The 15,696-nt window shown below is 40.3% G+C and overlaps 1 protein-coding gene across 1 annotated transcript in view; it reads right to left on the bottom strand.

Annotated features, from left to right (window-relative positions):
• Positions 1-686: 686 nt before the first annotated feature.
• The window catches only part of LOC127202262 (glypican-5-like), a 34,395-nt gene continuing 19,385 nt past the window's right edge, over positions 687-15,696 (bottom strand). Inside the window, exon 2 of the mRNA XM_051160958.1 lies at positions 687-1,088. Within this exon, the coding sequence (XP_051016915.1) occupies positions 913-1,088 (176 nt within the window). The 3' untranslated portion in view covers positions 687-912. The remainder of the gene's footprint in view (positions 1,089-15,696) is intronic.

Genomic DNA, 15,696 nt, shown 5'->3' with positions numbered 1-15,696 from the left:
CTTCTAATTTTGCTAGTTCAATCACAAATCTTTGTTTAAGTTGCATACCAATAAATTTCTCCCCACAATGTCTCATAAGTAAATTTCATAACAGAAATAAAACTATATTCTAAAGCCTCTCAGAAGCTGCAAACTGGCTTAAAAGCCATATAAGGGAAGTTGTTTTCATTTTAATCATAGTGACAATAGCTAATGCCTTATCGGAAAGAAAACAAATTGAGCTGTTTTTTACAATAATAAGAAATATTACAGAAAAGTCTAAGGTAAGGAAAAGGCCATCTATCCTAATAATTTGTCTAATAATTTCATAATTCATTAATTTCATATGTCAATATGCTGTTTCAGTTAGAGATGAATTCTGAAGTTAGCTGACCCTGAAATACCAATTAATATATCCTACTTTATTATTTACCACTCTTGGATGCACTTAAAACATCAAACCTGTATTCTTACAAAAATTGTATGACCAGTTGCCAGGACAAAACTCAAGACACACAGTTCTTCAATTCATATCTTTAAAAATAAATCTATGACTATCCAGGTAAAAAACATGGGCCCTTTATGGTACCATAAAAAAGTATTCATGGTACTTTTTTTAGCATGGGATGTAGTAAGTGTGTGTTTCCACTGAGGTAAAATGATGATCAGGTAAAATGAAAATCATGGGAAGTTGGAAGACCTCTATAAAGGTTTACATTCCAGTAGATTATTTCAATAACACAACATTTCCTTCTGTTAATCCTCAATATTCACTGAGGAAAGCGCCATACATAATTTATAATGGCTTAAAAAAAATCAAACTTCATTTTATACCAGAATGATGCACAATTACAAAGAAAAGAGCTAGCCAAGTTTGCCAATATTCCTATCACAAGTAAATGGCATAATAGGGCTAGTCATTAGTGCCAGAACTCAAATCCATCTACCTTGGAAAGCAGCTGCGTTTCGAGATATTAGCAGTTTTAATGTTGAGCTGGATGTCTGAAGCACCTGCTGCAAATCTTGCCGAGCTGCAATCTGGTACCTCTCCTCCATCTTCCTGGTGCAGCATGTTGGGTTTTTGGATACGCAAACCTGAAGTTCAGGTCCTGAAAAACAAATGGTATTTCCCACGGTGACTATCAGTGTATTTAAGAAACATGGCATATTACATAGCAAACATTATGACCAATACTGTATGCTAGAGGTTTGTGAACAGTGTGAGAAATTGATTCTCAAGTTCATTTGCTACCAGAAAATTTATCTATCATCCATTATTACCACATAATGTCCAGTATCCTTGAGATGCCTAGAGACATACCATTCTGCTCCATAAAGGTATTTCTCTTTGCACTCAATTTTAGCACAAAGCGTTGATAGTTTAGGATGCCTGGATTTTATGTAATGCTCACTACAAGTTTGAATTGCCTAATAACAGTTTTTTCTTTTTGACGTATAATGCTTCGAGCTCCCACATTAGCTCTGCATTTATTGATGTTATTATTGAAATGAGTAAAAATGAAATATGTTCACATGCACACACATACGCACATATGCACTGGGCCAATGAAACACCTCTTCCTCCACATTCATAGAGATAGTCTGAAGGCTCTTTATGAAAGTTCTCAAAAAAGACAATGCAAGTGAAGTTACCCTTTTCTTTCAGCCAACATGGGGTGCCAACAACTCTCATAATGTTGGCATCCGTTTGCTGAAGTTAAACAACAAATGAAAGTATCTGAGCATTTTACAAAGCTAAGAAACATCAAATATTTATAGACATCACATAGGTATTAGGTCGGCATTCTTTCCTTTATCTTCCCTAGCCTTATACAAAAGCAAATTCTTACCATACACTGCTTCTGATGCCTGTTTTATTTACAGTAGGGGAACTGCAGTGTGGGCTTTGTTCTTAACAAGCGTCTTACCATACACTTCCTGCTTGCACTGTGAGCAGGGACCGTCTCATCTTTCCCTGAGGATTTCATTTACTTTAGAATCTTGTCTTTTTGGACAGACATAAGAAGAAAGGGAAGGCTCTTTTTAAATCATCCATCTCTCTCTCTCTCTCTCTCTCTCTCTCTCTCTCTCTCTCTCTCTCTCTCTCTCTCTCTCTCTCCCTCCCCCTCCCCCTCCCCCACCTCCCTCTCCCCCTCTCCATGATGGAGCTCTTAGCTACTGCTCCAGCATACATCTACATGCCATGCTTCCACCTTGATTACAGCACATTAACCTCCAAGACTTCAAACAAACACTCAATTAAATATCTTTTTTTTTTCCCAAAAGTGCTACCTTGGTCATAGTGTCTCTTCAGAACAATAGAGTAATGACTAAGACCCCACCTTTCTCTGTTTCTCCCTCCCCAGATGCATCTCCAGGACCATAAACCATTGTGCTCTTCCCTTCAGAGTCTGGCCTCATTTAGTTCCTCAGGCTCACTAGGTTCTTATTCCCTCTGTGTGACTCTCTGGTTCATTCTTACACACAGTTCTTTAGATATGTGCTTCGTCTTTCCGGAGGGATCTCAGAACCTCCCAGACAGCTCAAGTCCTTTCAGTATATGTCTATAAGGGTACATACATGTCTCCACTGTAATTACCATGCTTAAAATTTTATATTCTTTTATGTGATACCTAATTAATTAGCTTTCCCACTAACACTGAAAAGTTCCAATTGGGCCATTTTCCACTTGACAATTATCCCAGTCACCCAGGACATGCACAGTATATCATAAGCAGTCAATAACATTATGTATTATGTCCTTTAATCCTCATGTCAACTTTATGACATATATACCATTACTGTCACATCTCATGTACAAAGAAATCGAGTTTAAATGAGGCTTCAAATTTCACTATTTGAAGTTGAGGATATAGCTCAGGGTTAGAGTGTTTTCCTGGTACATGCAATACCCTAGTTTAATCTCCAAACCCTCAGAAAAAAAAAAAGATCTTTTATATTATTTGGGCTGGGTAGCACACACCTGTCTCAGGAGGAGAATCCAAATGCAAAGTGAGTCTGAATTACATAGTATGTTCCAGGTTAGCCTGGGATGCATAGGGGAAAAACCTGTCTCAGGAAAGGAAAGAAGAAAGGAAGGGATGGAGGGAGGAAGGAAAGAGGAAAAAAACATAATTATCCAGTTTCACACACCAACAGACTACAAAATAGCAATGCTGAAGCATGGAAACCAGCAAGTTGATTCCCAGGTCATAATTGCCACCATTATTCTACGAAGAGGAAAGCAAGTCTTAAACCTATAATTGGTTGGTTTATGAACATAACTGGCCATTTCCTCTCTCTACTTAGAAAGGGAGCATCTGTTTGGAAAGCTGCAAGATAATAAATTTAAGGTTAGGAACTATCAAACAAGATTTATTCAAAATAAAATAGTCTAAGATATAGTTATAGAGTAGTCATTTGCCTCTTTGTCCAATTTTAAGTGATGGAAACTACAATTAGAAAGATGCTGCAAATTGTTCACACTGCTATTTTAAACATGTAGGAGAGAATTCGTTACACTCAGCAATTCCCAGTCAGCATGGGTGTACTTGATCTCTCGGTGGATATGCCTTCCCTTGTTATCAAGGGTCTGCACTGACTGAAGCTTTCATTTACAATCTTGAAATTTTATAACAGCAACATAAAGCTAAATTCCAAGCTAACTATGATAACACAATTCAAATGCCAGCTAATTTTTAGTTGTATACTTTTTTTTATTAATTTATTCTTGTTACATCTCAATGTTTATCCCATCCCTTGTATCCTCCCATTCCTCCCCCCCTCCCCATTTTCCCATTATTCCCCTCCCCTATGACTGTTCCTGAGGGGGATTACGTCCCCCTATATATTCTCATAGGGTATCAAGTCTCTTCTTGGCTACTTGCTGTCCTTCCTCTGAGTGCCACCAGGTCTCCCCCTCCAGGGGACATGGTCAAATGTGAGGCACCAGAGTACGTGAGAAAGTCATATCACACTCTCCACTCAACTGTGGAGAATATTCTGACCATTGGCTAGATCTGGGAAGGGGTTTAAAGTTTACCTCCTGTATTGTCCTTGGCTGGTGCCTTAGTTTGAGCGGGACCCCTGGGCCCAAATCTGCCTATCATATTGTTCTACTTGTAGATTTCTAGGACCCTCTGTATCCTTTATTTTGCTATTCTCCCATGCGTCTCTCATTTAGAGTCCCAATAGGATGCCTTCCCCTCTGTCCCAGTTTCCTGGTAAGTGAAGGCTTTTGTGGGACATGCCCCTTGGGCTAGTATGCAGATATAAGTGAGTATATACCATTTGATTCTTTCTGCTTCTGGGTTAACTCACTCATTATGATCATTTCTAGCTCAATCCATTTATCCACAAATTTCGGGAATTCCTTGTTTTTAATAGCTTTGTAGTATTCCATAGTGTATATGTACCACAGTTTCTTTATCCACTCTTCTACTGAGGGACACTTAGGCTGTTTCCATGTTCTGGCTATTATGAATAAGGCTGCTATGAACATGGTTGAGCAAATTTTCTTGTTGTGTGCTGGAGCATCTTCAATCACTATCACCAACTTAAAATTGAAGTATCAATGTTGAGAGAGAGAGAGAGAGAGAGAGAGAGAGAGAGAGAGAGAAAGAGAGAGAGAGAGAGAGAACAAGATTTGATTTAAAAAAGAACCATCCCTTTCTTCTTATGTCTGTCTTCTTATGTCTGTCCAAAAAAGACAAGATTCTAAAGTAAATTAAATCCTCAGGGAAAGATGAGACGGTCCCTGCTCACAGTGCAAGTAGGAAGTGTATGGTAAGACACTTGTTAAGAACAAAGCCCACACTGCAGTTCCCCTACTGTAAATAAAACAGGCATCAGAAGAAAGCAAAGCCAGAGAGAACACAAACACATACAACAGGTAACAGCAAGTATCTTTCTTTCTTTTAAAGATATCAAAGCCTGGCTTCAAGGACTATGGCATACTCCCAACATCCTCTGGAATGGCAAGACAGCCCAGGCTTCAGAGCAGGTGTCCTGCACCTGAACAGCACATTCAAACTCTGCAGGGAAAGCTAACAACAAAACAAAATTAAACATAAAATACCAAGTACTTCACCGAAGGAATTGTCAGCCAAGAGAGCCAGGACTACTGTAGGTTATCATCTGGGAACAACGGGTTGGTTAATTCCTCTCTGTTCCCAACAGAAAACACTCACAGCCACCAGCCTGCTGAAGCACATGCTCAATATGTTAACCAGGAGCACAGGGAGACATTCTGCTAAGACAGTCGTGGTAACTGTGTGGCTTTTAACTGTTACTATATCCTCACATATAACCAGACAGAGCCAGTGGATCTCTGTGAGTTCGAGGCCAGCCTGGTCTACAAAGTGAGTCCAGGACAGACAAGGCTACACAGAGAAACCCTGTCTCGAAATCTACAACATGAAACAAAACAAAAAATCAAAAAAATAAACAACAGAAAAAACAAATAAGCAAAACCTCTCAAAACGCACCATATAATATGACATCTCCCAAGCTTTAAACTACAAACAAGAAAGGAAAACCTAACATCCACAAGATCTTTGCAATATCAGGATCTAGGGGGGAGGAGGCGGCAAAGGAAACAGCTGATAAAGAACAGACCACAGCAGTGGCAAACAGATACAGGAAAACACAGCTGACCAGTTTAGGAATGTATGTGACAACCCCTTCAAGGGAGGCAGCAATGAACAGAGCAGTCCTGACCTGACAAACTCTGCTAAAGCTGCCTGGGACAAAACACACTTGATAGAAAAGCTCTAGAAGTAGAATCAAAATGTAAGTGGGCAGAAGAAACAAAAGTAGGCAAAAGGCTATGCAGTTTTCCAACTGGCAGCGCACCAGCCACATGTGGCATGAATAGTTAAGAATGTTCTAGAAGGTGAACTCTGTACACAGTAATGTCTTATTAGAATGCCAAAATGTTGGGCAGCCTAATTATCAAAGCAAGAAAATGAATCAACCGAGGACATGCAGAAACACATAATCACATCATTGAGCTTGCCTGGTTGCTTTCTCCCTTCCTTCCTTCCTTCCTTCCTTCCTTCCTTCCTTCCTTATTTATTTATTTCTCCATTTTGACTTTTGAGACAGGGTCTCATGACAGTGTTCAGATAATTCTCTACAATTCTCTATGTAGACTAGACTGGTCCCAAACTCATGGCAATCCTCCTGTTTCTGTCTCACAATTTTATTGTTACTGACTTGTACCATCACGTCTGCTCAAGCAGCCATACGATGAAATCTTACACAGAACAATAGAAAAAGAATTACTTAAAATTAGAAAAGCTATTATGAGCATGTCTTTAAACAAATGTTCAAATAAAAAAAAAGAGCAACAGAAAATGTTGATATCAAATCTCATACATACTCATCATAATAAAACGAGGGACAGAGAACAGCGCTCACAAAGAGCACACTTCAGAAAGGGGTTCCCCAAGAATCGGAGTAGAGAGGTAGCTGTGTTGTTGCAGATCCAGTAAAAGACAATGCTATACCACACAGAGGAATGACATGAATTAAATTAGAAAACCTGGCAACTCAGGTGACAGTACTCGGGGAAGAATGAAGATGAGAAACAACTTCTGTGTGAAGAGTCATGTGGAAGAAATGCAGGGGCAGTGACACACAGGGAGTGCTGTAAAAGGAAATGGGAGGAAAAAGGAGGACTGTGGAAAATCAAAAGGAAGAAAGGATTGGAAATTCAGTAACAACAAAATTAAAAAGAGATGTGAGTCCTATAGGAGACAAGGAGATTTTAAAACCACATCTCATGCTATTCTGAGAGCGTTGTGTTACTATTGGTTTAAACGAGAGTTTGTACAATACTCAAATTCTATCTTTAGTTCTACCCTACATTCTTGGAAGGTAGGACTCTGTTCATGTGGAAGAGATACAAATGTAATAAAAACAAGATTAAGTAAAACCCTGTAATCTTAAATTTGGAGTATGAATAAAAACCACCAAAACTTTTATCTTTATGGAGTATATTTCCTAGTGTCTTGGGAAAGGCCTACAAATAGTAATTCAGTGTAGAGCAGGGTGTCCCAGTGCCCCAGTCATGGCCATAAGAGGAAATCGGGCCTCCTAAAGAGAGGGCTTGTGGCCTAGAGAGACAGCTCAGCTGTTAAGAGTCTATCCTGTGCTTATAGAGGACAGAAACTTGGTTCTCAGCAGCCATGTCAAGAAACTCACACTCTCCTGTCCCTGCAGCTCCAGAAGATATGATCCTTCTAGCCATAGGCCTCTGCATTCCCGCGTACGTTTCCCATGTGTGGGCATGTGCACCTGTGCACACTCACCCGGGTGTATGCACTCGCACACCACACACACACACACACACACACACACAGAGAGAGAGAAAGAGAGACAAACAGACAGACAGACACACACACACACACACACAATTAAAGTAAAATAAATCTTTAGAAAAATAAAAAATGCTTTGATGCATAAACTAAATAAAGTAATAGCTGCTTTAAAACATATTCATCTGCTAGCAGAGAAGTCCTATCATCTTTATTGGATGAAAATGCCTTGTCTCACAGTTCTTAAGAGAAGAAATCCAAAATCCAGCTACCAACACAGCTGGTCTTTCCCTGGCAACGAACGGCATCATCTCCCTGTACCTACTAATCATGTACATTTGAAAGTTGCTTCCTCTTCTCATGGGGCAGGGCAGCATTCAGACTCATTAGGTCCCTGCTTGTGGACCTTAATTGCCTCCTTAAGGTCAAGATCTTCCAACACAGCCACTTCAGCATGCTTTAACATGACTTTTGCAGAGACATACTCAGTCCCTGACACAAGATTTCCAGTGGTCATCTAGTGGCTACACATGAGAAATTGTCTTGTGAAAAATCATAAATTTTATAAAATCAATGCCTTGAAGAGTTTGCAATCACTATTTGTTATTGAAATAGTTCTTCTTTCATAAAATATATCCAAAACACACTTTCCCATCCTTCATGCTTCTCAGCTTCCTACTGCCTCCCCTCTCCCCGAGCGAGATTCACTCCCTTCTGCTTCCTCTTAAGAAAAGAGCAGGCCTCCAAGAGAGACAAGTAGAACAAAAGAAGATAAAATAAGACAAGGTGAAAGCCTTCATACTGACGTTGGACAAGGTAACTCGATAGGAGAAAACCTATCTAAAGTGCACGCAAAGTCAGAGATAACCCCATCCCACGAGATTATGAGTCTCATGAGAAGACCAAGCTAACATCCACGACATTTGCACAGAGGACCTGGTACAGACTCACACATGCCCTGCGCTTGCTGCTTCAGTCTCTGTGAGTCCATGCGAGCCTCTCTTATTTGTTTTAATGAGCCATGTTCTCCTGGCATCCTCCATCCTTTCTGACTCCACAATCTTTGTTCCCTTCTGTAGGGACCAAAGGGAGACCTCCAGTTTAGACTCTGCATAATGTCTGGCTGTGTGTCTCTGCACCCACTCTCTCCTGCTGCTAGAGGGAGCCTGTCCAATGCCTACTGGGAAGCCACTGATCTATAAGTATAGAACGTCGTTATGAATCATAGCATTGCTTTTTTTGACTAGACCTGTTTGGTTATACCCTAGGTCTGTATGCTATCCTGTCTCTGGTTCCTGGCTTTCCAGACAGTATAGGACACGGGCTTAAACATAGTGTTGTATTCCATCAATGCAATGATTGCTTCAGAACTAGCCAGTCACAAAAACTAAATGCACTAAGGTATGTGCCAGGGCCTGGAGAACAACGCTTTAATTCTTCTGCAGAACCTAAATGTGAATTGAAGGTCAAAGGTCTCAGGTCGTCAGAGACCACAGTTGTTTTCTGCATCACCGTGAGAAAGGCATCTACCACACAATCCGATCGCCTGCGACATTGAGATGGCTAGCTAATTCACAAGCAACGAGATTTTTGGAATAAGGACAAAGCCACACCATTTTATTTTATTTTACTTCAGAACTTTAAAGAGACTTTACACATGGGTGCCTAAGTCCCTCTGTCAAAGTGGAGACAAATTGTGTCTGTACAATTCAAGAAGTTTGATTTAATTAGCCATATGCATTAATTATGTATATGAATTAAACCTAGACAAATGAATCAATTAAAACCACAGAAATGAGCGGAAAAGGAAAGGCACTAGGAAACAGGCAACATCTGAAAACAGGGAAAGCACGCAGTTAGGCTCCCATCTTGGGCTCTGGATCTGACCATATTCCATGTATAAGTTGACTAAAGTCCAGTAGACTCCCCAACTTTCTGGAAGCTAGAAAATCAACAGCTGGGATGTAAGTGAAGGAACAGGAACAGGGATCTGAAGAGCAGGAACTCTGAACTCAGTGTTCAGCACTGCTCAGTCTGCCCCTCCTCACCCATACTGCACAGGAGCACTCAGTACCACTCAGTCTGCCCCCCTCCTCACCCACAACACACAGGAGCACTCAGTACCACCCAGTCTGCCCCTCCTCACCCACACCGCACAGGAGCACTCAGTACCACTCAGTCTGCCCCTCCACACCCACACAGCACAGGAGCACTCAGTACCACTCAGTCTGCCCCTCCACACCCACACAGCACAGAAGCAGAGCAGACTCTGCCAAGTCAGTAGGAAGAATTAATGGAAGGGTGGTCATTACTCAAGACTGGGAATTGGGTGTTCATTCAAATTCACATTAGTCACTGTCAAGAAGCTTATATTGTTCGAAGATCTGAATGGTCTTGGCTAGTGGTTTGGTTTTTGTTTGTCTGTCTGTTTGTTTTTCCATCTACTTCAGAGACAGTCACATTGTATTTAAGACCCTGCAAGGTCACCTCGAACTCATTGATAGCTGCTTTACTAACGCCTGTTTAATTATGTAATAAACATCTCTTCTAATTTCTGTCTATATCATGTGTCTATGTGCACATGCTTATGTGTGCACACGTGTTTGTATGTTTACATATATGCATGTGTGCTTCTGTGTGTGTCTGAATTTTCTAGTATGTGTGCTTATGTGTGTGCAAATACATGTGTGTGTGCATGTGTGTGTATGTGTGTGTGCATGTATACTATTTGGCCTTACTTCCTCCTGAGACTAAAGTTTCCACAGGAAGCTGGGTGTGGTGGCATATACCTTTAACCCCAGTACTCAGGGAGGCAGAGGCAGGTGGATTTCTGTGAGTTCAAGGCCAGCCTGGTCTAGAAAGTGAGTCCAGGACAGCCAGGGCTACACAGAGAAACTTTGTCATGGTGGCAGGGGCGGGGGAAGGGGGGGAGAGTTCCCACAGGATGCAGACAGTGGTTTATTCCAAGCTTTGTTTCCTCCTATCCTTTTTGTCTCAAGCATACTGTAAGCAACTAAAACAAAGCCCAGGATGAAAGATTTTCCATAGAATATTAACAATTTTCTTCTCGTTCTTTCTTGCACATACAGTGTTTTGTAATAAATCTGAGAAGGCGCTGTCTTAGCTCAAAATTAATGAGAGAGCTTCAGAAACATTCTATCTAGGAAGAACATATTGCTGCAGACATCAAAAACTGGTTCAATAAATGGTATTAAATAGTATTTGTGGTTATTGTTTTTACATTTTTACAAATATGCTTCATATTAAAGTGTCACTATAATTTACAGATTCATTTATTACTTTATACAATATTTTCATTGTTCTATAAAAGTATGTACAGATATCATTCATAAAAGTGAAAACTCTTAAAATATTATTAAGTATCTCAGAGATTATGAGTTTCTGTAGTGCTTTATTCAATAAAAAAATTAGTGCTCAGGACTCTGCAAACTCAGGCAAATATAGTCAATATACTGCTCCTAGGTGGGATACTCACAGCGTCCTTTATATCCTTCATATACATGAACAGTGTCGCTGTGTCTCCTATACAGAATGTGCTCAGAGTTTTGTTTTGTTTTGTTTTGCCTAGAGATGGCCAATTAATGTTCACATAAAAACCACATGCTTAAATCCTTATACAGTCAATAGTAGGCACGTCTTATATGAAAGGATATATTCTTGCTTCATGAAGCAGAGGGAAAGTCATGCTACTTATGACACATTCTCAAATTTCAGGTCATGAATTTGGAGTCAACAGTTAACACTCTGTAGGTGTTAACCAGAAGGAACGAGAGGGTAGCCTCTACCTTTACCGCCACCCAACAACAGCATAATCTGCTACTTGAAGGAAAAAATAAGCCTGTTGCAATACCATTGCTTATTTATAAACTATTCTACACTTTTTTCTTTTTGTAAAAGTGTATTCGCTTTATTTTATTTTATTAATTTATTCATATTACATCTCAATGGTTATCCCCTCCCTTGTATCCTCCCATTCCTCCCATCCCTCCCATTTTCCCCTTACTCCCCTCCCCTATGACTGTTCCTGAGGGGGATTACCTCCCCCTATATATTCTCATAGGGTATCAAGTCTCTTCTTGGCAACCTGCTGTCCTTCCTCTGAGTGCCACCAGGTCTCCTCCTCCAGGGGACATGGTCAAATGTGAGGCACCAGCGTACGTGAGAAAGTCATATCCCATTCTCCACTCAACTGTGGAGAATGTTCTGTCCATAGGCTAGATCTGGGTAGGGGTTTGAAGTTTACAGCCTGTATTGTCCTTGGCTGGTGCCATAGTTTAAGAGGGACCCCTGGGCCCAAATCTGCCTATCATAATGTTCTTATTGTAGGTTTCTAGGATCCTCTGGATCCTTCAACTTTGCCATTCTCCCATGCTTCTCTTATCTAGGAAATAGATAACTATACCATGGCAAAAGCCCTATTATTCTACATTTTATGTAGGTATGTGTGCAGTAAATATTTGAGTGTGAGCTGGGTATGTGATGTGTAGGACAGAGGACAATGAAAGGCATCTCCTCAGAATAGCCATCCACCTGCTTTGAGACAGCATGTCTCATTAAGCTAAAGCGCACAAATCAGATTAGGATGGATCACCAGCAAACCTCAGGGACCCTACTGCCTCCCCAGTGCTAAGACCACAAGCACATGCCACCATTTGCAGACTTTTTGACTTGGCTTCTGAGGACCAAACTCAAGTCGTGTAGTCCATAGTCTATTGTTTTTTTAACTACCTTTCCTAAATAATCTAGATCAATAAGTTCAAGAAGTTATCTTTTTTAAGTATTAGAGGATGAATTCCAGTTTGTCAGAACTCCTAGGATTGTTATCAATTTCCTGGCCCAGAAAATAATGTTAAATGTTTTATGCAATGTTTCTTTAGATCTGATAGTCTCAGGAATCGATCTTGGAAAGGAAACTATCAGCCTCAGGAAGATACTAAGAAAGGGGAGCTGCCAAGGCTCTGCCCTGTTCTCTGTGGTCTCCATGGTAACCGTTCTTCTCTAAACAGTGTCCCTGCCTTCACTGGGACAACTTTATCAAGAATTTGATTAGTGCCACGTGGCAGCCCTCGTAGAGTATGGCTTTGTGAATTCCACCTGAACAAGCATCAATGCTGTCAATATTTTCCCTGCTATCTACTAGCCTGTGGCCCTTGCTGCCTGGGGACTTGACAGAATAAATGACTCGGTGTTTGAGGGGAATGTCTGCTATTTCTAGAACAAACTTTCTTGTACAAGTCTGCCTTCCAAGAACTTTATTGTGTAGAAATTTATCAACTCCTTTGGCATTGGTTGTTATTCCACTATACTTTTCAATAAAATATACACAATATATACAATTTATTTTTAAATTATTTTTATTTTAATTTGGGGAAAAAAAGTAAGTTATTTAAATATCCTCTCAGTCTGTTCAAGGATGTTTCTCACCAAGCTCCCCGACAAAGCAGTTCAACTTCTAAGTGTAAAAACATCCTGCTTTCTCACATCTAAGTGGTAAACATCCTGCCCTCTTCTCTATGCCACACTTGGGATCAAAACAGACATAGGTTTACTTCCCCTTCAATTTTGTTTTAAAATATTAAAATAGCTGAAAATACAAATATATGTGTAAAAACAACGATTTACAGTTAACATGTGGAACTGAATTGCTTTATTCCTTCTAGCTTTTACTATGAGCACTTTAAAAAGTCAGTAAATCATGCACAGGTGACAGGAAGGGCCTACAGTGTAATCCTGCATTAATTATGCAGAGAAGCACATGTCATATGAAGAAGTATGTACAACAGAAGAGGCTTTATAACCAAAGCCTTACCATGGTCATAAATTCAAGGAAAACACGTCACTCTTTGTTTTCTATAAGTTCAGTTAGACGTACAGCAAGAATTGCATGGGGAGTTCCTATCACATCCCTTCTGTAAGTAATCAGAAGAAAGAAATCACACAGGCATTATTAGCCTCGTAAACCCATTTTAAACTGACTTTTTTGAACTGTATTAATGCCATTCTTCTCTCACGCCTAGAAAAAGAAGTCAAATGGACACACTATAGGCCAGAAAAAAATTTTAAATGCAAATTTGATGGTGCTACTGTGCTGGAAAGTCTGTCCAGGGAAAGCAAGAAGCCCAGTCTCTGATTGCTGCCTGCCTCATCAATTTCTTAGCCTGTTCCTCATCCACCCAGTCAGCAAGTGTGCCCTGTGCAAAGGTAACAAATGCAAGGATTACAACCCAGACAATAGAGTTGTTTCTATAGAATTAAACTTTGTGAATGTGTTAACTGAATTCCACATCTCCATTTCACTTGTAAGTTAATCCAAAAGTTAAATATTAGCTGTGCCATAGTTTGTAGATGCCATATCCAGTTACCCTAACCTCTTTATGAAGTACATACTCAGCAAGTCTCAAAATTCTTCCCTCTTCTCACACCCAATGGCTTGCCAATCTTTGTCTGTACTCACTCACACTGCATCCCTCCCTCCTTTCCTACCCCCTCTGCTTGGACACTGCACCTCTCTGTGCAGATGTCTCAACCACGTGTGCAGGAGCATCGACATTAGCATCTAGGTTGTTGCTGTTGTCATTCCTTTCCAAAGAGGACTTGTAGTACCTAAAATCTACTAAATCCCGGCAATCATATATGAAACTTGCTTCTCCCTCAGAAATCCTAAGAATTCCGCCTTGTAAAGACCTTCATTTGATGCATTCACTTTTTATACAAGTGTATCTCTAACTGGTAAAACTTAATTAGAAGACAGATGATAGATAGATAGATAGATAGATAGATAGATAGATAGATAGATAGATAGATGCCAGAAGCTGAGGTAAGTCAGAAAACTCTTTCCTGTGCAAATATACTGGCTCTCTCAATGACACAAATCTTAAACTTCTCAAGTAGCAGCTCTTTATATGAGAACATGTATAGTGAGCAGCACTTGCCCAGACCCACTAAGCAGCAGCGTGAAACGCATGAGGCATGAACCACAAAGCTTGGGTTCTGCTGCTTGTCCTCCTGGGGCCAACTCAAGCAGAATTCTCAGGAATGACATCAGGACTAACAAGCTGCCGTCCTTATATTTGGGCAGGAATGGGGGCCCAGAGCATGAGTGACCCTCCATCACCCTTCTCAGGAACTGCCATGGCTTCCTCTCACCTGCACTAAATTGCAGAGTAATCTCTTGTTCTTCAGTTTGATTAATAAGTCAAATGAATTCATCAAATATTGATTAAGCACCTGTTCTGTGCAAGACATTGTGTAGTTATTGAGGCTAACAAGGAGGATCAAATATAATTTTCCCTCCAGGGCTCAGATAATGAAGAGACACTTTTGCAAAATCTTAATGTGATAAGATGTCATGAAAGATGCACTAAAGTTTCTGGGAGCATCGAGAAACTGTATCTTCTTGGAGAAACAAAGAGGAATAGCCAGAAAAGTCTTTGAGAAGCCACTTGAATAGCTTCTTTGAATAAACAGTGAAGTATTTACAAGGTAGAAAATATTTTTACTCAATAAGAGAAAAAAATGGTTTCACTGTAGTTAAACTGCTCTCAAACCATAAAACTGATATAAAGAGGAACAAATATGGTAAGACATAAATAATGAGAAGAAAGAAGAGTACCTTCCATAAGGACAACAAATGGGTTAGAATGCACCTAGGATGAATTGCTGGGTCTATGCAGGCCTGCAGACTGAGAATACTGTTGGAACTGTGATTGCTCTGGGGGATTCCACAACTGGAGTCTGGGAGTAGACTGGAGACTCAAGAGCCCTAGTTAGGGTTTCTATTACTGTAATGAAGCACATGACTACAACAAGCTGGGGAGGAAAAGGTTTATTCAAATTATACTTTCACACTGTCGTCCAGCACTAAAAGTAGGCAGGACAGGAACACAAACAGGGCAGGAACTTGGAGGCAGGAACAGATGCAGAGGCCATGGTGGGTGCTGCTCACTGGTTTGCTCCCTCTGATATGCTCAGGCTCCTCCCTTATAGCACCCACAACCACCAGCCCAAGGATGGTCCTTCCACATCAAGCACTAATTAAGAAAATGTCCTTCTGGCTTGCCAGCAGCCCCATGCTATGGAGGCATCTTCTCACTTAAGACTCCCTCCTCTCCAAAGACTCTAACTTGAGTCAAGTTGTCATAAAACTATCCAGCACAACTGACCCCTTGTCAACTGGACATAGCAACAAACCCCTGTTAAGTCGCAACCTTTCCTTTCTTGTTTATCCTCAAGACCACACATTAATGTTAGCATCACAGTATAAAACATTGTACAAACTTTAAAAGTCTCACAGTCTTACAAGTTCAAACATTAAACAAGAACAGCCGCTAAAAAATCCAAAGTCTCTCTACTGTGGGTGCCTATAAAATAAACTAAA

This window comes from Acomys russatus, chromosome 18 (genome assembly GCF_903995435.1).
Source record: "Acomys russatus chromosome 18, mAcoRus1.1, whole genome shotgun sequence".
NCBI classification, from domain to species: Eukaryota; Metazoa; Chordata; class Mammalia; order Rodentia; family Muridae; genus Acomys; species Acomys russatus.
Note: the sequence above shows the minus strand (reverse complement) of the source record. Positions and strands in the feature narration are given on the sequence as shown.